This window comes from Pipistrellus hanaki (genome assembly GCF_964339955.1).
Source record: "Pipistrellus hanaki genome assembly, chromosome: 10".
Classification (NCBI taxonomy): Eukaryota; Metazoa; Chordata; class Mammalia; order Chiroptera; family Vespertilionidae; genus Pipistrellus; species Pipistrellus hanaki.
In genome coordinates, this window is record NC_140512.1 from 68,249,973 (window position 1) to 68,273,366 (window position 23,394).

General features: G+C 42.1%; 2 protein-coding genes across 4 annotated transcripts in view; one reads left to right on the forward strand and one right to left on the reverse strand.

Annotated features, from left to right (window-relative positions):
• The window catches only part of LOC311628739 (GTPase IMAP family member 7-like), a 322,213-nt gene that overhangs the window by 227,188 nt on the left and 71,631 nt on the right, over positions 1-23,394 (forward strand). The window lies entirely within an intron of this gene.
• Positions 12,048-23,394, reverse strand: part of LOC311628720 (GTPase IMAP family member 4-like) — a 53,102-nt gene continuing 41,755 nt past the window's right edge. Inside the window, exons 1-3 of one of the 3 annotated variants that reach the window (XM_084896216.1) lie at positions 20,411-20,526; positions 16,786-16,845; positions 12,048-13,581 (exon numbers count right to left, since the gene is read on the reverse strand). In XM_084896216.1, the coding sequence (XP_084752342.1) occupies positions 12,635-13,581; positions 16,786-16,834 (996 nt within the window). In that variant the 5' untranslated portion in view covers positions 16,835-16,845; positions 20,411-20,526 and the 3' untranslated portion in view covers positions 12,048-12,634. Of the gene's footprint in view, positions 13,582-16,785; positions 16,950-20,410; positions 20,527-23,394 lie in introns of those variants that run through there. The other 2 variants (XM_084896215.1, XM_084896214.1) reach the window with 2 other exon arrangements.

The following is a 23,394-nucleotide window of genomic DNA, read 5'->3' on the forward strand; positions in this document are numbered from 1 at the left end:
GGGGGGGGGGGGGGGGGGGGGCGGCCCGCAGCGGGCAGAAGTGCATTGGAGACACAAACCTGCAGGCCTGGCACCCAGCAGCCCCAAGGCCCCAGGTGGAGGTGCTGGGGCTGCAGAGGGGGGGCAGTGGAGACACAAACCTGAAAGAAACCCGTGGAAAGGGAGATAAAGTATCATAATTGTATCTCCCTTTCCACAAGATGAGAAAACTGTCCCTGCATTATTTAGTGATGTGGACCACACCTTTCTATAAACACGGGGTATGTTATGACCAGTTCCAGGAAGGTCTGGTCAGAATACCATCTCCAGGGAATAATGCTACTGTGGCAAATCATCTAAGAGAAGAAACAAGCTTTTGCTGGGTTTATTCTGAAGCTCAGAGAACATACCACCCCATCATATGCTGTGTTGTTATATTGATGATCTGGAGCAGCAGATGCTTGAAAAAAGAGCAATTGCATGCAGAGGATTTCACTGAAGTCTCCTGATCTGCCTATAATTGGACCCTCCAAAAGGAGCTTAAATGTCACAGGTCCTCTTGATGGGAGAAGTGTCATCAGGCAGGCAGAGAAGACTGACTCCTGTCACAGGACAGGAGAGTAGCAGTTGACATCACACCCAAACTTTGTTACAAACTATTCCCCCCCCACCCCCCACTCCCATTCATCTTTCCTAAAAATCACTTACTCTCCTCTAGGAGGCCTGGATCTCCCGTCCCCTTTCCCTAGGAAGAAGGTATTTAAATCTGCATTCTAAGCCACCTTGGGGAGTTACTCATTTTTCCCTGGGATCTCCCACATATATACAAGGTACACATGTTAATGAACTTTTGTTTTTCTCTTAGTTATCTCTCTTTCACTACAAGGGCCTCCACTAAGAACTCAGAAAGGTAGAGAAAAACTATTTCTCTTCCTCCATAATTTTATCTCTTGAAATCAAGTTCCCAGTTGAACAATGAGGTTGGCTCAAGTACCAAGCAGTCCTGGCTGATGGGAGAGAAGCTTCTTGGGAGAAATCAATGATATTGGCATCAAAGTGGGACAAAGGGCACATGCATGTTTGTTGGTGGGAGTTTAAAGTGGTTCAACATTGTTGGAGAATGATTTGGCCAAATCGATAGAAATGTTCAAGGTACATCCAAGACTCTTCTAGAATCACATCTGCTGAGATAAAGCACAAGCACATAAGCCCTGATCAGAACCCAGGATGCTACTGTGGGCTCTCTTTCCAAGATAGGAAAACCTGTGGAAAACCTGCATTTTTAGGACTAGGTGGCATCTATATTAATAAAAGGGTGATATGCTAATTAGATGGGAGAGGAGGTTAAAGGTGATCAGGCAGGCAGGGGAGAGCAGTTAGGGGGACCAGGCCCCAGCAGGGTAGAGTAGTTAGGGCAAACAGGCTATCAGGGGAGAGCATTTAGGGGGATCAGGTTGGCAGGCAGATGAGCGGTTAGGAGCCAGAGATCCTGAGGGGTCCCAGATTAGAGAAAGTGAAGGCTGAGCTGAGGGCACCCCCTTCCTGTGCACGAATTTCAGCACCGGGCTTCTAGTCCTATATAATAAAAGAGAAATATGCAAATTGACCATAACTCCAACACACAAGATGGTTCCTCCTATGTGGTCAAAGATTGCTGCCCCCATGTGGACACAAGATGGCCACCACAAGATGGTCAGCACGGGAGGGCAGTTGGGAGGGACTAGACCTACAAGGGAGGGCAGTTGTGGGTGATCAGGCCAATAGGGGAAGGCAGTTGGGAGGGACCAGATCTGCAAGGGAGAGCAGTTGGGGCTAATCAAGCCTGCAGGGTAGGACAGTTAGGGGTGAACAGGCTGGCAGAAGAGGAATGTTGAGGGCCACAAGGTCTGCAGGGAAGGGCATTTAGGTAGGACCAGGCCTGTAGGGGAGGGCATTTAGGGGTGACCAAGTCTGCAGGGAAGGGCAGTTGGGGCAATCAGGCTGGCAGAGGAGCAGTTAGGCATCAATCAGGTTGGCATGGGAGTAGTTAGGGGGTGATCAGGCTTTCAGGCAGAAGTGGTTAAGGGCAATCAGGAAGGCATGCAAGCGAGCAATTGGGAACCATCAGTCCTGGATTGTGAGAGGCATGTCCGACAGGCCTAATAGGATCGGGCCTAAATGGGAATTTGGACATTCCTGGAGGGGTCCCAGATTAGAGAGGGTGCAGGCTGGGCTGAGGATATCCCCCACCCATGCACGGATTTCATGCCCTGGGCCTCTAGCATTTCTTATAAGAATGCAGAGATGAATTTCACTTTTTGTTAAAACTTCAAAATGATTTTGGAGTTCGGCTTGATCTACCCCTAAGATCTCTCTCATTTCTCCTGAAAGCTTTGTTAACGTAAAAAAATAAATAAATAAATAAAAATATAAAAAAATTAAAAAAACACAACACATTGAATCCTGTAAAGAATTTTTTGTGAGTTTATTTGAGCCAAACTGTCAACAATTGCCAGGAAGCAGTATCTCAATGGATTGGGATAGTGCTCCAGAGAATGACAGACTTTTATCTATTTTTATACATTGCAATCAAAGGAGGAGACATAGTTGGGCTACATGAAATCCATTGGTGATGGGTTCAAGGGGCAAGAGAAAGCATAGAAGGGAAACCCCTGGGATTGGATATAAAATGATAGACACATACATAGGTGGATGCAGGATAGTCAACAGTCAACAATTAACATGATAACAATAACAATTGAGGACCCCAAGGGGTCCAGAAAAAGAGAAGTTAGAAGTTACCCAGACATTTCAAGGATATGATATGATATCATAGAGAGAAAAATATAGATAGGCTCAGTTAAGGTAAAGTTTTATCTTGTCAGTGAAGGTACAAGCCTAGTACATAACTATCGACCATAACTGCTTTTAGTTAAAGTTTAATTTCAGAGCATTTTTTGTGGTTACTTTAGGTCTCTGAGTTTACAAGACCACCATGCAGGCCTTCCCTGAGTTTATAGGTTAGCATGTGGCCCCTGAAACTCCAATAATAGAAATTTACCTGAGACAAACAAAAGTGGAGGCTGCTTCAGGTAACAATGTTTCAACAAAACAGTGAGGGAACTAGCTGTGACCTTTCAGAGCAATGGAGGTTGTTGACAATTATCAGTTCCTGGCATCTCCCCTATTTCTTTCCTTTAAATATTCTTGCATCTGCATACTAGAAATAAACATACAAGAACTAAAAAAATGTTTGAGTCCCATTTTCAATGTTCAGCAGTTTTTTTTTTCTTTTTTTAATATATTTTATTGATTTTTTACAGAGAGGAAGAGAGAGGAATAGAGAGTTAGAAACATCGATGAGACAGAATCATCGGTCAGATGCCTTTTGCACACCCCCCACTGGGGATGTGCCTGCAACCAAGGTATGTGCCCCTGACCGGAATCAAACCTGGGACCTTTCAGTCCCCAGACCAACACTCTATCACTGAGCCAAACTGGTTTTGGCATCAATCTCCAACAGTTCTGAATACATGTCAGCAACGATATCTGCATGGTGGACAAATGGTGGCAATATAGGTCTGACCCTCTCTGATTTGGTCCTGGGTAACCTGCTGCAATGCACAGCTGCTGACTGCTAGCATGGCAAGGCATCATCAGCTTCTCCCATCTCTGGACTGTTTCTGCTTTTGTCCTCCTGGTTGTAGCAGACCTGTCAATTCCTCTGTTGCAGGAATCCACATGGTCTTGGAGTTGTTTTCTGAAAATATACAAACATATTCTCTACCAAAAGTTAGTAACGGAATCTTTTCTATAAATTTTACTTGAAATCCTTTTACTTTTTCCCAAAAAAATTTTCCTTTGCCTTATTTTGATATCATGTGTGCTTTTCATGGGTGTCCAACAGTTAGCAAATGAAAATTACTTTTCAAAGTAAAAAAATTACTTTTCAAAGTAATTTACTTTCAGGATATTTTTTACTTACATTATATTACTCAACTATCACCCTGGGTTTTTTTGTTTTGTTTGTTTGTTTGCTTGTTTTTTTTGTTTTGTTTTGTTTTGTTTAATTATTAAGAGGCTTTTGGAAAATTTTACATTAAAATAGTAGTCAAGTTTTCAGATTAATTTAAATTGGCTAATTGAAATAAGTGAATATTCAAGAAAGTTTAATTGTACTGGGCAAAAAGCTGTTCCTAAAGTATTAACTAAAATTTCTATTGGGGCATCCAAATTGGAAAAGAAGAAGTAAAGTTATCCTTATTTGCAGATGACATGATTTTGTACATAAAAAACCCAAAAGACTCCATTAAAAAACTAATTGACTTAATAAATGAATTTGGCAATGTAGCAGGATACAAAATTAATGCCAAGAAATCTATGGCATTTCTATACACCAACAGTGAAACTGCAGAAACAGAGACTAAAAAAGCAATTCCATTTACCACCGCACCAAAAAAATTAAGATACCTAGAAATAAATTTAACTAAGGAAGTAAAGGACCTATATGCGGAAAACTACACGACACTGAAAAAAGAGATAGAGGAAGATGTAAGGAGATGGAAGAACATACCATGTTCATGGATTGGTATAATCAACATCATCAAAATGTCCATACTTCCTAAAGCAATCTATAGGTTCAATGCACTCCCCATTAAAATACCAACGACATATTTCACCGACCTAAAAAGAATTCTCCAAAAGTTCATTTGGAACAATAAAAGACCCCGAATAGCCACAGCAATCCTGAGAAAGAAGAGTAAAGTAGGAGGGATCTCAATACTAGACTTCAAACTATATTACAAAGCCACTGTTCTCAAAACAGCCTGGTACTGGCACAAGAACAGACATATAGATCAATGGAATCAAATCGAGAACCCAGATATCAACCCAAATCACTATGCCCAATTAATATTTGACAAAGGGGGCACGAATATACAATGGAGTCAAGACAGTTTCTTCAATAAATGGTGTTGGGAAAATTGGACAGACACATGCAAAAGAATGAAACTAGATCACCAACTTACACCATTCACCAAAATAAACTCAAAATGGATACAGGACTTAAACATCAGACGGGAAACCATAAAAATACTAGAAGCAGCCACAGGAAGCAAAATCTCAGACATATGCCAAAAGAACTTCTTCACTGATACTACCCCTAGGGCAATGGAAGCTAAAGAGAAAATAAACAAATGGGACTACATCAAAATAAAAAGCTTTTTTACAGCAAAAGAAACCATCAACAAAACAACAAGAAAGCCCACTGTGTGGGAGAACATATTTGCAAATGATACCACTGATAAAGGTTTAATATCCAACATCCACAAACAGCTTATACAACTAAATAAAAGGAAGATGAATAATCCAATTAAAAAATGGGCAATGGACCTAACTAGAACATTTTCAAAAGAAGACAGAAGGAAGGCCAAAAGGCACATGAAAACATGCTCAAAGTCACTAATTATCAGAGAGATGCAAATCAAAACAACAATGCGGTACCATCTCACACCTGTCAGAATGGCCAACATCAACAAATCAACAAACGACAAGTGTTGGCGAGGTTGTGGAGAAAAAGGAACCCTCGTGCACTGCTGGTGGGAATGAAGACTGGTGCAACCACTGTGGAGAACAATGTGGAGTTTCCTCAAAAAACTGAAAATGGAACTCCCATTTGACCCAGTAATCCCACTTCTAGGAATATATCCCAAGAAACTAGAAACACCAATCAGAAAGGATATATGCACCCCTATGTTCATAGCAGCACAATCTACAATAGCCAGAATTTGGAAACAGCCTAGGTGCCCGTCAGCAGATGATTGGATCGAAAAACCATGGTACATCTACACAATGGAATACTATGCTGCTTTAAAAATAAGGAATTCTCATCATTTGCAGCAACCTGGATGGAATTGGAGAACATCATGCTGAGTGAAATAAGCCAATCAATGAAAAAGAAACACCACATGACCTCACTCATTTGTGGATAATAAAGAACATTATAAACTGATGAACCAAAAGATAGATATAGAGACAGTATATCAACAAGTAGACTGTCAAATTACAGCGGGGAGGGGAGGAAGATCTGGGGGAGATAATAGATCAACCGAAGGACTTTTATACATGCATATAAGTGAGGAATAGAAAATAACTGACCTTGCCTGGAGGGTAGAAAGTTGCTACTTCCTCCCCCTCCTGGACCTGAAGGCCAAATCAACAGTCTGGGTTAGTCAAGGCTAAGATAGCAGAACAAACCAAGAAGGGAGATTAGGCCATCTGGCCGATGCATGCAACCACAAGGTTAAGCAATATAGAAACCAATCAGCTTCAGCCCCCGTGGACCACCACCCCCCCTTGTTTGGAATGTGCTTGTTTGAAGAGTGCTTAAAAGGAGACTGCTTTGTAACGGCTGCTGCTGCTCCTGGCCCGCGCTGTTGCTGCGGCGGCAGCCCAGATTCGAATCTGCAATAAAGTTTGTTATTTGACTCCGCAATTGGCTAGTTGGAGTTGTTTCCTGGGTAGGGGTCTCTGCCTCTTGGGTGGTCTCTTCTCCATTCAACAATAAGTACAACCAATGGACACAAAACTCTGGGGAGGGAGGGGATGTGTGGGAGGGAAGGAGGGGGGCAAAAAAAAATCAATAAAATATATTAAAAAAATAATAAAAAATAAAATTTCTATTGGTAGTTCATCTCATGATAAAATCGCTTAACATGCAATGAACCTAAAGCAGTCACATTTTTTTTTGCAAAATTTAAAATTTAAAGTTATCACGACAACATTATAAAAATTTTCCAAAAGCCTCCTAATAATTAAATTTAAAAAAATAAAATAAAAAATGGGGTGTTAGTGGAGTAATATTATGTAAGGAAAAAATATCCTGAAAGTAAGTTACATAAAAATTTCTTTACTTTCAAAAGTAATTTTCATTTGTAATGCTAAAAGTTGAACACCCATGAAAAACACAGATGATATCAAAATAAGCCAAAGGAAAATTGTTTGGGCAAAAGAATAAAAAGGATCCCAAGTAAAATTTATAAAAAAGATTCCGTTATTAACGTTTGGTCGAGAATATGTTTGTATATTTTCAGAAAACAACTCCAAGACCATGTGGATTCCTGCAACAGAGGAATTGACAGGTCTGCTACAACCTGGACGACAAAAGGAGAAACAGTCCAGAGATGGGAGAAGCTGATGATGCCTTGCTATGTTAGCAGTCAGCAGCTGTGCATCGCTGCAGGTTACCCAGGACCAAATCAGAGAGGGTCAGACCTGCATTGCCACCATTTGTCCACCATGCAGATATGGTTGCTGACTTGTACTCAAAACAGTTGGACATTGAAATTGGGACTCAAACATTTTTTGTTCTTGTATGTTTATTTCTAGTATGCAGATGCAAGATTTTTTAAAGGAAAGAAATAGGGGACATGCCAGAAACTGATCATTGTCAACAACCTTCATTGCTCTGAAAGGTCACAATGAGTTCCCTCACTGTTTAGTTGAAACATTGTTAGCTGCAGCAGCCCCAGCCCCTGTTTGTCTTATGTAAATTTCTATTATTGGAGTTTCCTGCCTAAGGGCTATGGGTGTTTCCCATAGTCTCAATAAAAGGAACAGCAAGGCCAGAGCAGGGAGTAGTCCAACCACTACAGGTAGGCTCCCACCTAGCCCCCAATATTCCCAAATTCTTTTCATTTGTGTGCAGCCTTCTTCAGAACCTGTAACCTGAATCACAACCCTGAACAATGCAGAACGTGAAAGGGGTTCCCACAAATAAGCCTTCCTAGAACAGAGGGACTCCATTATCCAACCAAAAGGTTGGTCATCAATGTATCCTTTGGATTGATTCATGACCAAAAGGGGGATGTTTGGAAGAAAGGGGCCACATGCTAACCTATAAACTCAGGGAAGGCCTGCTTGGCAGACTTGAAAACTCAGAGACCTAAAGTAACCACAAAAATGCTCTGAAATTAAACTTTAACTAAAAGCAGTTATGGTCTGTAGTTATGTACTAGGCTTGTACCTTCACTGACAAGGTCAAACTTTACCTTAACTGAGCCTATCTATCTTTTTCTCTCTATGATATCATATCATATTCTTGAAATGTCTGGGTAACTTCTAACTTCCCTTTTTCTGGATACCTTGGGGTCCTCAATTGTTATTGTTATCGTATTAATTGTTGACTGTTGACTATCCTGCACCCACCTAAGTATGTGTCTATCATTTTATATCCAATCCCAGAGGTTTCCTTTCTATGCTTTCTCTTGCCCCTTGAACCCATCACCAATGGATTTCATGTAGCCCAACTATGTCTCCTCCTTTGATTGCAATGTATAAAAATAGATAAAAGTCTGTCATTCTCTGGAGCACTATCCCAATCCATTGAGATACTGCTTCCTGGCAATTGTTGACAGTTTGGCTCAAATAAACTCACAAAAAATTCTTTACAGAATTCAATGTGTTGTTTTTTTTTTTAATTTTTTTATATTTTTATTTATTTATTTATTTATTTATTTATTTATTTATTTACGTTAACAAAGCTTTCAGGAGAAATGAGAGAGATCTTAGGGGTAGATCAAGCCGAACTCCAAAATCATTTTGAAGTTTTAACAAAAAGTGAAATTCATCTCTGCATTCTTATAAGAAATGCTAGAGGCCCAGGGCATGAAATCCGTGCATGGGTGGGGGATATCCTCAGCCCAGCCTGCACCCTCTCTAATCTGGGACCCCTCCAGGAATGTCCAAATTCCCATTTAGGCCCGATCCTATTAGGCCTGTCGGACATGCCTCTCACAATCCAGGACTGATGGTTCCCAATTGCTCGCTTGCATGCCTTCCTGATTGCCCTTAACCACTTCTGCCTGAAAGCCTGATCACCCCCTAACTACTCCCATGCCAACCTGATTGATGCCTAACTGCTCCTCTGCCAGCCTGATTGCCCCAACTGCCTTTCCCTGCAGACTTGGTCACCCCTAAATGCCCTCCCCTACAGGCCTGGTCCTACCTAAATGCCCTTCCCTGCAGACCTTGTGGCCCTCAACATTCCTCTTCTGCCAGCCTGTTCACCCCTAACTGTCCTACCCTGCAGGCTTGATTAGCCCCAACTGCTCTCCCTTGCAGATCTGGTCCCTCCCAACTGCCTTCCCCTATTGGCCTGATCACCCACAACTGCCCTCCCTTGTAGGTCTAGTCCCTCCCAACTGCCCTCCCGTGCTGACCATCTTGTGGTGGCCATCTTGTGTCCACATGGGGGCAGCAATCTTTGACCACATAGGAGGAACCATCTTGTGTGTTGGAGTTATGGTCAATTTGCATATTTCTCTTTTATTATATAGGACTAGAAGCCCGGTGCTGAAATTCGTGCACAGGAAGGGGGTGCCCTCAGCTCAGCCTTCACTCTCTCTAATCTGGGACCCCTCAGGATCTCTGGCTCCTAACCGCTCATCTGCCTGCCAACCTGATCCCCCTAAATGCTCTCCCCTGATAGCCTGTTTGCCCTAACTACTCTACCCTGCTGGGGCCTGGTCCCCCTAACTGCTCTCCCCTGCCTGCCTGATCACCTTTAACCTCCTCTCCCATCTAATTAGCATATCACCCTTTTATTAATATAGATGCCACCTAGTCCTAAAAATGCAGGTTTTCCACAGGTTTTCCTATCTTGGAAAGAGAGCCCACAGTAGCATCCTGGGTTCTGATCAGGGCTTATGTGCTTGTGCTTTATCTCAGCAGATGTGATTCTAGAAGAGTCTTGGATGTACCTTGAACATTTCTATCGATTTGGCCAAATCATTCTCCAACAATGTTGAACCACTTTAAACTCCCACCAACAAACATGCATGTGCCCTTTGTCCCACTTTGATGCCAATATCATTGATTTCTCCCAAGAAGCTTCTCTCCCATCAGCCAGGACTGCTTGGTACTTGAGCCAACCTCATTGTTCAACTGGGAACTTGATTTCAAGAGATAAAATTATGGAGGAAGAAAAATAGTTTTTCTCTACCTTTCTGAGTTCTTAGTGGAGGCCCTTGTAGTGAAAGAGAGATAACTAAGAGAAAAACAAAAGTTCATTAACATGTGTACCTTGTATATATGTGGGAGATCCCAGGGAAAAATGAGTAACTCCCCAAGTGGCTTAGAATGCAGATTTAAATACCTTCTTCCTAGGGAAAGGGGACGGGAGATCCAGGCCTCTTAGAGGAGAGTAAGTGATTTTTAGGAAAGATGAATGGGAGTGGGGGGGGGGGGGAATAGTTTGTAACAAAGTTTGGGTGTGATGTCAACTGCTGCTCTCCTGTCCTGTGACAGGAGTCAGTCTTCTCTGCCTGCCTGATGACACTTCTCCCATCAAGAGGACCTGTGACATTTAAGCTCCTTTTGGGGAGTCCAATTATAGGCAGATCAGGAGACTTCAGTGAAATCCTCTGCATGCAATTGCTCTTTTTTCAAGCATCTGCTGCTCCAGATCATCAATATAACAACACAGCATATGATGGGGTGGTATGTTCTCTGAGCTTCAGAATAAACCCAGCAAAAGCTTGTTTCTTCTCTTAGATGATTTGCCACAGTAGCATTATTCCCTGGAGATGGTATTCTGACCAGACCTTCCTGGAACTGGTCATAACATACCCCGTGTTTATAGAAAGGTGTGGTCCACATCACTAAATAATGCAGGGACAGTTTTCTCATCTTGTGGAAAGGGAGATACAATTATGATACTTTATCTCCCTTTCCACGGGTTTCTTTCAGGTTTGTGTCTCCACTGCCCCCCCTCTGCAGCCCCAGCACCTCCACCTGGGGCCTTGGGGCTGCTGGGTGCCAGGCCTGCAGGTTTGTGTCTCCAATGCACTTCTTCCCGCCACGCCCCCCCCCCCCCCCCCCAGCCCCAGGTCCAGGGTGGCAGGTCTATGTGCTATAGGGTGCTGGCCTCCCTGTGGGTTTGTATCTCTGATCTGGGGGTTGCTGGGTACTCGCCCCCTGCCGGTTTGTGTCTCTGATCCAGGGGCTTCTGGATGCCCCACCCCTGTGGGTTTGTGTCTTTCATCCAACCACTGGCCGCTATGGGCCTCGCCATCTTGGTTGGGGTTAATTTGAATACACGCTCTGATTACCCGTGGGCGTGGCTTGTGGGTGTGGCTTGGAGCGGGAGTAGTGGTTAATTTGCATATTACACTTCTATTAGGTAGGATCAGTAGTATTTCCCAAAATGAAAGAAATTCTACTTTTGCACAAAAGTGAGATAATAGAAAAGTTTTTTTTATATATTTTTTTAATATATATTTTATTGATTTTTTACAGAGAGGAAGGGAGAGGGATAGAGAGCTAGAAATGTCCATGAGAGAGAAACATCGACCAGCTGCCTCCTGCACACCCCCTACTGGGGATGTGTCCGCAACCAACATACATGCTCTTGACCTGAATCAAACTTGGGACCCCTCAGTCCGCAGACCGACGCTCTACCACTGAGCCAAACCGGTTTCGGCATAAAAGTTTTATCATAGTATCAATAAGCAAACAATTGAAGTGGGAAGGGGTAGCAGTGTGGGGCTGACCCACCTAGCAGTAAGTAATCAAGGTATGGCGTGATGGAGGTGCGGTGGCAACAGTTAATTTCATAGAAAGAGGAGAGAACTAGTTATTCAGAAAAGTGGTTCTCTTGAGGTTTCTCAAAGACTTTCTACAGAAACTTCTGAATACAGTGGTGCCTCGCATAACGAACGCCTCGCACAGCGAACTTTGGACAGGTTTTTCATGAAACCATCGGCCAAAAAGCAGAAAATGGATGAAGATGTGCAAGATTCAGTAGACTCTACTTAGTCTGTCTTAAAATTAAAAAAATGTGTGTTTTTTTAAAAAAATTATGTTTTTAGATGTATCTAAATAAAAATATGTCATCTTAGCATATTTTTTTTATGTCATCTTAGCATATTTTATGCTACAGAACGAATTATTTTTTTTAACATGTATTGTTATGGGAAAACGATTTTCACATAACGAACTTTTTGCATAACAAGCTTGCTCCTGGAACGAATTAAGTTCGTTGTGCGAGGCACCACAACGAACTTAATGTATACGGAACATTCTTTTCTTAGCTGTTGAATCTCTGTTTCTTACTATTTCTGGCATTTCACTTAGTTCAGTTCTGAGAAATTTGTTTTTCAGACAACTCTTCTTTCTTGAGTGGGCAGATGATAAGGAACTATTTCAGTCCTTCCAAAAGAATGTAATTCACCAAATATATGTTCATTTAGAAAGAATTCTATAAGCATCTCCAGCTATTGATTACCTAATAGAAGTTACTGATTTCTTTAACCGCATGGGGGAAAAGATAATTGTCATCCTAAAGGCAAAAAAGTGGAGTAGATACCATAGGCAGAGATTATGTACCACTCTAGAAAGAATCTAGAGAATCATTGTCTTTTTTGTCTCCTGCAGTCCCTTTCTCTGTTTCCAAGCAAGCTCAGAAGATAGGGAACATCCATACTTCCTACTTTGGAGTTTTACAAATTGAGAATGTGCCTCATCCTTGTTAAATGAATCAAATATATAGTGATTGCCAATAAGAAATTTTACAAAACACCTCTATCCTGAGAGCCTGAGAAACAGAAACAGAGAATTCTGACTTTGGGGAATGAGTTATATGGGAAGGAACATTTGAAAATATGCAGGAAACAGATTTTCAAAAAGCTTGTTCAGCATCGAATAGAGATGAGAAAATAGAGAAAGCGTTTTTCAATACCCTCAAGATTATGTCAATTATATTAGTATCTTTGTTACTCTCAAATTCACATTTAGCATTTTGCTGCTTGGAGGAATAGTAATTCTCTCTTTCTTTGGATTTCCTCTCCATTTCTGCCTTTGTCTTTTCTTGCTCCAGTTTATCCTCTAGCTTTCTGATTTTCTCTTCATATTCCTCTCTTAACTGCCTTTTCGCTATTTCCAACTCAGCTCTGTATTTTTCTTGTATAATTTGAATCTGTTTCTGAATCTCCACCTCAGCCCTTTCATATTTCCTATTAGTGTAGAATCCTCCCTGGTTCTCCATCACTTTGTGCTGGACCAGGTCCAGCAGCTGTGTCCTCTGAGCCTCCTGTTCATCCCCTGTTGCATTATTGTTAAACTCACAGTGATGATCCTTGAACAGCTCTATCAGATCTTGAATGCCTTTTGGTGCTTCCTTTAAGTAATCATGGAACTCCATGCCTTCCAAGTCATCTTTCCTGGTGAATAAGAGAATCATGTATCTCCTAGCTTTGGACCCAAACATTGATAGCATCTTCTCCACAGCCTTTTGTTCTTCCTTTGTGTATGAGCCCAGCGGGACCACCAGGATCACAGCGTGAGGCCCAGGAGAGGTCAGGAGGATGCAATTAGCAATCTCTCTTTGCGTGTGAACATCCGTTTTCTCAGTGTCAAAAAGACCTGGTGTGTCCACAACGACAATTTCTCTCCCATTCCATGTGCTGCTGTCTTTCTTACAGAACTTGGTGATGGATTTTGATGCAATGCTTGACTGAAATGCTTTATTTCCAAGGATGCTGTTCCCAGTGGCACTTTTTCCTGCTCCAGTCTTACCAACTAAGACTAGTCGCAATTGTGAATCTCTGGGGTCTTGGTTTCCAAAGCCTGGGACATCAGGAAACAAAAGCACAGCATTAAGATTGACTTCCAATCTTTCTCCATGGAAAGGCCCCGCCCAGTGATTTTTCTCTATTGCACACCAGTGTCCTTTCAAGGAGCCCACTCTGCATTCACAGGATGTCTGTGGAAGCCCTAGGCCTCACCTCCCTCCTGAAATACTTGGGGAATGCCAGCAACTTCTTAGGAGTTCCTTGAGCTGCTCTCTCTGACCTTTGGAAGCTAAGTGCCCATGGAAGAAGGTGAACAATTATGCAAGAGATAACGCTGAGCCATTGCTGGCAGGTGTTCCTCATAAGCTAATGTAGGAAGTAACACAAAAACTTACTTTGGAACATCATAGTGGAAGATCCTCTTCCTTCAATTTATATTCAAAATGGAAGTTTTGTTCTTTCCATTAAGAAGGCAGGTACTTGGGGAAGTCATGCCATCCCATCTTAAAAGAGGTGTAAAGGGCACATGGAAGAAAGGCAATGTGTTCCTTCATATTTCACATATACATCCATTTTTCTCAGGGATTCTGAACCATGGAAGAACAAAATTCCATATTTTTAATTTATGACCTAAGAGTAGAAATCTAATGAAGTTTTCCTACCTTAAATTAATATTTAGAAGACTTCTATCCAGAAAGTAGTGACAGTTCTCTGGAGTTACTCTAAAATCCCTTGATACATAAATAATGGTAATAACAGAGTAGCATTAGTGGAGTTATACTTTTTTAGTTTCACTTGGTTAGACATGTCTACTTCCTAAGACACCTGGAAGTTAAAAATAGAACAGTGTAGCCTACCATCTGAGTGATATTTTAAAGATCACTGTGTCTAAGTTAAACAACAAATCATCTATATAGCTCTTTCCAATCAGTAATCCTCTGCTTATCTCTTTGATGTTTCTATAGAGATGAAGACTTCAGGATTTGTTGAGCACAGACCAGGACCATAGAAGTCAACTGACAAGCACATCTGAGAGCCTGTTTCTCCCTGAAAGAAGACCCTGTTAGCACAACCCTTGATCAAGACTGACTCTTGCAGGAGGAAACCTGTATTATAATGAATTGTCTGTGCTTTGAGTTGATGCATCCATCACCACACTGACAATATTGCTAACATGATTATAAACTCCATTTTATTTTTCAGAGGTATCATCACCATTCACCCAGTTCCTCAGACAAAGCAGGGAATCTCCCTGGATTCTTCTCTTTCCCTTACCTTCCGGATCTGACCCATCAGCAAGTTCACAAATCTGACCTCTTCTCTCCATTTTGAAGACCATCATACTAGCCTAAGCTATCATCACCATTCATAACTCAGCAGTCCCCTAAGTGGTCTCTTTACTTCTGTTGTGCCCTATTTTTCTATTCTGTACATTGGAATTGTTTTTTAAAATTTCCAATCAAACAGAATAGAAATTTTACAGAACCCCCCCACTCTGGCTTTCAAAAAATCGATAGTTATTTCCTATCTTCCACACATTTATGGTGAAGTTGTTATTAATCCAAGAAAGGCAGAGTATCCCATATTTGATCACCAGAATTCTGAGATGGGAAAAGTAAATTTCTATAAGTAGAGAGCAGTGGCTACAAGATGGCTAAGATGAAGAGAAAATGTGGGTGGGATTTCAGATTGTTATTTAGTTAGCACCACAGTGGGAGACTCCAACGTAAGGGCATTAGTTGGTCATCCAGAGACACGTAGGAAAAATCATGGAAGCCCCTTGACTTTGGAAAGAAAAGTCACTAAAGGCTAACTCCAACACTGCAACCATTTGCCAATGCTGATAGCACATGGCAGTCTGTATGATAGACTGCAGAAATGGCCATGAATGAATCCCAGGCCTGTACTGATGTCTCTTTAGCATGTAGATCAGGAACTCCTACCACAAGGTGCAGAGCCTGTTTCTCCACCCCTTGTATCTGGGTGGGCCCTGTGAATTGCTCTGGACAATAGGGCAGTAGAAGCATGATGCAAGTAGACTCCAAAGGTGCTGATGCCCTGGGGCTTGATGCCTCTTGGTCTTCAGAACCCTGCAACTGATTGATGATAAGGACACAAAACCCTGTCATTCCTATCATGCTAACCTGCCAAAGAGCCTTCTAACCATGAGACCTGGCCATGGAACTATCCATTCAAAAGTATCCAGTTGCTAGATCTTGATAGTATTATCGGTATGCTAAGCGACAGAAGTCAGGTGAACTAAGGACAAGAACTCTATGATTTCACTTATATATGGGATATAAAATAGAAAGCAACAAGGGAACAAATAATACAAATAAACAAACAAACTCATAGGCACAGGCATCAATATGAGAGTTACCAGAGGGGAGTGAGGAGTGGGAACAGGTTGAAGCAGGTAAAGGGGTGAAATATATGGTGATGGAAGGAGACAATGCAACACACAGATGATATGTTATAGAATTATACACCTGAAACTTATGTAATGTTATTAATCAATGTCACCCCAATTAATTTAATCTGGAAAATAAAGGTTATCCAGTTGTGAACTGAACCACCAGCTTAGCACTGGGGCATGAGCAAGTTTGGCTGAGAGGAGCCCAGTTGGCTCAGACCCAGAAACTTCCCATCTGTCTACCAAATTGTTTGCCAAGGAAATGGTGGAGGTTCTCGGGTACTAAGTTGTGTTGTGGTGCGGTATCAAACCAGCAAAAGTTCAACTGATATAGTTGATATCTATAGATAAGGAAGTGAAAGGAGGGTTGTGTGAGAAACTAAGTGAGCCAGTCTGTTGAATTTGTTGGTTTCTACTTCCAAATGGCTTCTACATCCAAAACATGCTTCCAGGAGCAAGGAAATTAGGACCTGAATTAATCAATTCCTCTCACATCCCTCCTTCGCAGTCTTCTCTCAGGCTGAAGAGAGTGGCAGAGAAACAACAAGAGAGACTACAACTGGCCCTTCTGGTGTTTCTACATTGTTCAAAGTAGAAAATGAGAAACCTCATTAGCCTCGGATCAATCAGGATACCTTAACTTCTATTTCTCTTAGAGGTTATGCTGTGTCATGAAGAAACAGTGCAGAGGTTCGTGAGAAAAGCTGAGTTAAGTAAGATAAAATAAGAAATGGGGTTGGAAATATTTTGTTGTTGCTCCGATGAAGACTGGCAGAGAGCACAGGAGAACCCACTGCCAGGTTCACTTCGCCCCACCTGGCCTGGGGAACCCATGCATCCTCTCACCATGGCCGGCCCTGGGTCCACTGAAGTTGTAAGGAGTAATGTCCATCATAGTTTGAATTTCTGTAGATAAGAAACAACTCATTTTAGGGAAATGGATAGTAACTGAAAACCAAAACCTCATGCAGCCAACAGTTTATTTTATTTTCCATAAACTTGTTTTCACCTTCCCTATTTCCCAACACTTCTACTCACGTCCCCACTGTCATTTTCATTTTTACTATTGCTTCTTCTCTACAGGAACATATTTCAAGTGCTTCCTCAGCTCCGGTTGTGGGCGCCTTTCCCCATCCACTCAGTAAATTATTGCTTTGAATGCCATTTGTATGTCCTCTTAGCCTAGACCCTCTTCAGAATTTTGAACTTTTATATTCCATTCAGCTTCCCCATTGGTCAAGTTCACGGGCATTTCAAATAGAACTTGACAAAAATGGAGCCTTTGACCATCTCCCAACCCTAAACCCAGACCATGTAAATGATTCTGCCTCCATTTTGGTAGATCCATTCTCACTATAAATCAATGGAGGAATATATTCTGGTGAAGATTAACAAAAAAAACTACAACAACATAAACAAGTTCATAAATCCAGATAATGTACTGGTGGTTGCCAGAGGCAAGGGTGAGAGAAATGGTTGAAAGCAATCAAAAGTAAAAATTAAAATAAAATGAAGTCTACAGTAATAAAAGAGAAACATGCAAATTAACCATCACTCTGCTATGCCCAAGAGCCAATCAGGAGGAATATGCAAATTAGAAGAAGAAATATGGCAGCCATCCAGATGCTCTAGGTGAGTATTGGCCAGGCCGGGCAACATGCCTACTATGAGAGGAAAGATGGAGGGTGAAGGGAACTTCAGGAGTGGCACTCTAGCCACAGCAGAGAGGAAGATGGCAGACTCCAGTGTCTGCAGCAAAGATGAAGATGGCAGATTCTAGTTTGCATCTACAGCAAAAACTAAATCAACAAACAGACTGCAGCCTGAATCTGCAGAGAAAATGGCAGACTCCAGCTGGAGTCTGCAGCAAAGACTAAGAAGGCAGACTCTGGCCAGGTGCCAGAGGTAAACCGGTGCTAGAAGCCAAGGGAAGGAAGCCTATTGCACAAATCTCTTTGTGCAATGCGCCTCTAGTATAAAATGAATATACATGTCAAAATATACACACACAAGTGGCCCAGTGCACAAAATTCATGCTTGGGGGAGTGGGGGGGGGGTGTTTTCCCTCAGCCTTGCCTGAACCCTCTCCAATCTAGGACCCCTTGTGAGATGTCAGATTGCCAGTTTAAGCCCTATCCTTGTGATCACAGGGATAGGGCCTAAACTGGCACTCAAACATCCCTCTCACAATCTGAGACTGCTGGCTCCTAACTGCTCACCTGTCTACCTGCCTAATCACCCCTAACCACTCTGCCTGCCATCCTGCTCAACCCCAACTGCCCCCCACCAGCCTGATTGCCCCCAAGTGTTTTTCCCACAAGCCTGCTCAGCAACAATTGCCCTTCCCCGTTGCTGGCCGGCTTGTCCCCTACCGCCTCCCCACTGCCGGCCTGCACACCCCAACTGTTTGCCTGATCACCCACAACTGCCCTCCCCTCCATGGACTGATCACCCCTAACTGCCTCTGCCTTGGCCCTCCCACCAGTAACAGTGTTGGGAACTAGGGAAGAGGAAATCAAGAAAGACATCTGCAAGGCTTCCCAGTCCAATTAGCATATTACCCTTTTATCAGTATAGATATGGAAGTTTGTATGTAAGAAATATGTTCAAAACATTGATTATTGAAACTACTAAAAAAAAAAAAGTAATGAATTTCATTTTATATAAATTAAAATTTAATAAAACTGGGAAATTGGAACCATTTAGGTAAATTGGATATAACTAGGATATTCAGTTATGGTAGATTGATTATAAAATGGAAAATCTGAAGACAACTGTTAACTTTGTGTTTTATTGTTGTTTTTTTTAAATACATTTTTATTGATTTTTTACAAAGAGGAAGAAAAAGAGACAGAGAGTTAGAAACATTGATGAGAGAGAATCTTGATCAGCTGCCTCTTGCACACCCCGCACTGGGGATGTGCCCGCAACCAACATACATGCCCTTGACCAGAATCCAACCTGGAACCTTTCAGTCAGCAGGCCGGCGCTCCATCCATTGAGCCAAACCGGTCTCGGCAGCAACTGTTAACTTTGTAAAATAAATTCTATTTGCTTTGTGAAGTCTGATTATGATCATATTTTTAAATGGCTTCAAATATTTACTGGTAAAATGAAACAATGATATTTGCTTCAAAATAATGTGGTGTGGCAGGGGAGTGCTGAGTATATAGAATCTATACACTATATTATGGATGAAATAAGATTGGTATCACTTAATAACTGTGGAATCTTGGTCTAGGTACATGAAAGTTCCTGGTAATGTTCATTTATCTTTGAGTAAATTAACATTTTTCAACAGTAAAATTTGATATGTGTGTAATATAAGCAATGCTGACATAAAATAAGCACTCACCTACTCCCCTATAATAGCCTGCAAAAAGCTAATTTTATTATTCTAACTTTTTAAGTGAAGACATTGATGAGGCTTGAAAATGTTGAAACACTTGCCCAAAGTCACATTGCTAACAGGTATTGGGCAGAGCAGGTATCAAATTCAAAGTCTCTCTGACCACCGTCCCTCCTAACCACTGCACACATGGCCTCCTTCAATGTTTTCTCAGAATTCTAAAATTACATCAAATCAGAGCTAGATCAAGAGAGGACATGGAGGTGAGTCCACACTCTTTCCAGAACAGAACACTTTTAGGAAACCTGTAACTAGGGCCAATGAGTGGAGGGTTTCATATACATTGTTCTTGCAGAATAGCCAACCCTTTATCAATGACACCCCCTCCTCATCTCACATGTCACACTACTCAGATTAGAGTTTCTCTGCTGAATGAAGAAAAGGATTGAGCAACTGCAGTCCAGATTTCCTCTGCCTTTAGTGGCATGGGCAACCCCTAGAGTCACCACACTCTCCAGGATCCTGCTTCTTTTTCGGTAAAAAGAGTAAGTTAGACAGGTCAGTCTTTATATTGTCTTCAAGCTCTAAAGACCTGCCTTGGGGACACTCATTTCCTATCCAGGGAAAAGGAAGGCTTGTCAGGCAGCCCTCAGTGTTTTTCAGAGCAGCAAATGCATGAAGGTGCACCAGTCAGCACAAATGTGTCCTGTTCAATATGATACATGTAACATCTATAATAATACTAATTAGACCAGACGTCCTTCCTAACCATGCCAAGGCGGCCCAAGGGAAGACAGCCCTAGTCCCAGATGCCTTCAGGCAGCCAGAGGAGGGAAGCCAGGGTCCCAGGTGCTAGAGGGAAGCTGGTGCTGGCAGCCCGGGGAAGGAAGGCCTACTCTTCCAGGAATTTTCATGCACAAGACCTCTAGTCGTACTAATAAAGCTCCTGACTCCCTCCCTACCTTCCTTCACTACCCTCTGACAGCACCCCCCTGCTGTACTTGTGGCACAGAACCTGATCCTTCCTGTGACCAGAACGCACACCATGTACAATTCATGGACTTACTGCCCAAACAACTCTAGTGCTGAGAAGTAGTGAGTCTACTTCTCAGCCACACTCACCTTCTTTTCAACCAGTTGATGAGTTCTCAAATTTTCTCCAAAGACACTCTGCAAGCTGGTGCTTTTGTTTTAATTGTGAGAAAAATTGTTCACACCCTCTGAAACCATGGAGGCAGAAAGCATAGATTCGGTGGAGCCAGTGGAGGAACTGTTTGCTTTTAAAGAGACAGTAATATTTTCCCTAACTTGGTGGGTGCTTTCATTTAGCCAAGTTGAAATGTTTTCCTCCATGTGCTTGCTCTTGTACCAAAATTACCAAAGCTATATTTGGTGTTTTGGGTTATAGTAGTGGATCAAAAGACTCTTATTAAATGATATAAATATTGCCCCCAAAAGCCAGGCACAGTGTCTGACACCTTCCCTGGTGCATTGGGAGACTGTGGGGTCATTCTGGAGAAGAAAGTTGGGCATGGGACTTGGTGTATCCTCAGGTCTTGCTAATGATGTCACAATATGGGTTTTGAGTCTTTTCACTCAGGAAGATCTCCAGTTTCCCATTTAGAAATTATCAAAACTCGGAAAAGTCTTCCAATGATCACAATTTCTCTGCTATTTTTTTTAATATGGTTCTTATATGGTTGAAAGTATACATTACATGACATATAAAGATGTACCCAAGGAGTAAATGCAACCTTCCCTCCGACCCTTCATACCCTCTCCCTCTCCAGGCCCAGACAGAGTTACCTTATCCTAGATTTACCAGCGAATGGATCCCAAAGGATCTAAAAATTGTTTTCAGGTGAGAGGTAGGCTGTTGAATCTTTCATGGTTAAAAAGATGTTCTAGTTGTCTGTTGCATCACCACAAATAGATTAAATTTTGATTACACATTTTCCTTCACTAGATTGAGAAATTGGTTGGTCAATGCTTAAACTTGAGGGTAGGTACTAAAAGGGCCAAATGTGACAAAAGTGACAATAGGGCTGCAACCCATGGAGGGAAGCAGATATGATAGATTTGGAAATGATGGTGTAAGTGGCCATATTATTGGACCAATTATTGGTATTGATGACTTCGGTAAACTTGAAGGAACCCAATTAATAGTTTTTCTATTTACAATAAAGACACAGATCAGGGCCAGCTATGTAATTCACAAGGTCTGGCACAAAAGGAAAATACCAAGCCCATTGTTTTAAATCATGATTAAAAAGTATACACTCTAAGCACAAGTCCTTGAGTACCCTTACAAGTCACACATAGAGGAATCCCACCTTTACAGGCTGCATATATATGAGTCCAGAGCAGAGCCAGAACTGCATCTCCTGCTCAAAATATCTCCTCCACTGCCCCAGTTTCACTTCATTCTCCATATTCCCTGAATGAAACTTGTCCTGCCAGAAGCTGCCTTTTATGATTTCTTGGACAATTCATTGCTTCTCCAGGCACACTCATAATTTCCAAAAGAGAAGAGGGATGTAGTTGAAATAGAATGCATAGATGCTATAGGGAATAGGATACAGTCTTGTATGGTCATAGCCCTGAGGTCCTTGACATCTGGAACACAGCTCCCACACCTGTACCCTCTCTTAGAACTGACCTCCCTCTAGGAGACTTTTGATAGAAGGAATTCTGCTGCATGTCTCTCCTGTGTTGTTCAGTTGGCCATGCTTCTCATCCTTATGAGTTTCTTTTCACACCCAGCTCTGCTGTGAGCCACCTGTCTCTCTGCTCCTGGTCCTCACCTGAAACTTCATGAAGGTGCTCTCCCCCCTCCCAGGATGCTGATCCTTCCACATAGTCAGAAGGAAAGAGATGAATGTAGATAAAGACATGGCTTCCTATTTTATATTTTCCTATTATTCCTTTCCCCCTTTGTGCTTTACATCATGAACATACACGTCAATGTGCAAATATATATATTTAAGATTTGGGTTATAAAATACATGTATTAAACTTCTATCAGAGCCTTCCTTGTGGAGCTCAAGGCTCCTTATGCTGCTCAAAATTATTACAATTTTGCAAAAATAATAACAGGAGGAAAAAGGAATGGTTTCTTGAACTATCCTGACACTTCCATAATAAACAGTTAACTTGGTATATCAGTTGCCTATTGCTGCCATAACAAATTACAAAAAATTAGTTGTCTGAGACAATGCAAATTAATTTTCTTAGTGTTATAGAAGACAGGAACCTAAAATTAGTCTTATTCAGATAAAATGAATGTATTTTGTGCCTGAGGGTATTTCCCAGAGAGAATCTATACCCTGTTTCTTCAAACTTCCAGAATCCCTTGTTTTGTGATCACATCACTCCAATCTCTGCTGCCACCATCACATTGCCTTTTTCCTTCTTTTATCTTGCGCCCCTCTTCTGAGGGTCTTTGTGATTACATGTAGGACCCACTCAGATAATCCAAGACAATCTCCCATCTAAAAATCATTAACTTCGAAGAGAGGATCCAATATGGCTGCACACGTAAACACCTAACAGCAGCCACACACAACAATTTCAATAAAATACAACTAAAATACAAAATGGATATTACCTAGAACTACAGGAAAGTCGACTGCCTGGAAATTCTACAACGAGAAGCAAGGAGAAAACCAGAAGGAAAAGCAGAGGAGCTGTAAAAGCCTAAGATACGGAGACGCGGCGCGCAGAGAGGACGGAGCCGGAGAGGACGGGGAGGCGGAGTGCCTGGCTGGCATTCCCTAGCGGGAAGGAGATAAAATCTCCGGACTGTGCTGAATTCCAGATCCAACAGCACTGAACCCCAGTCCTGGGCCAGACTCTGGGGACCCAGCCTCAAACAGAGGGAGCCTGGGCTGTAAGGCGGAAACCCAGGGGAGCGGCGAAAGGAGGTCCTGGAGGCATGCACATTTCGTGTGGAGAATGGAAGATTGACTGTCCCGCGGGATTGCCGTAGAGGGAAGGAAACAAAAGCTCCAGACTGCTCTAATCACCACCTCCAACTCCATTTCCAACTGAACTGAACCCCAGTTCCGGGCTCATGGGAGTAGACCCTAGACTGTTTGGTAGTGGGC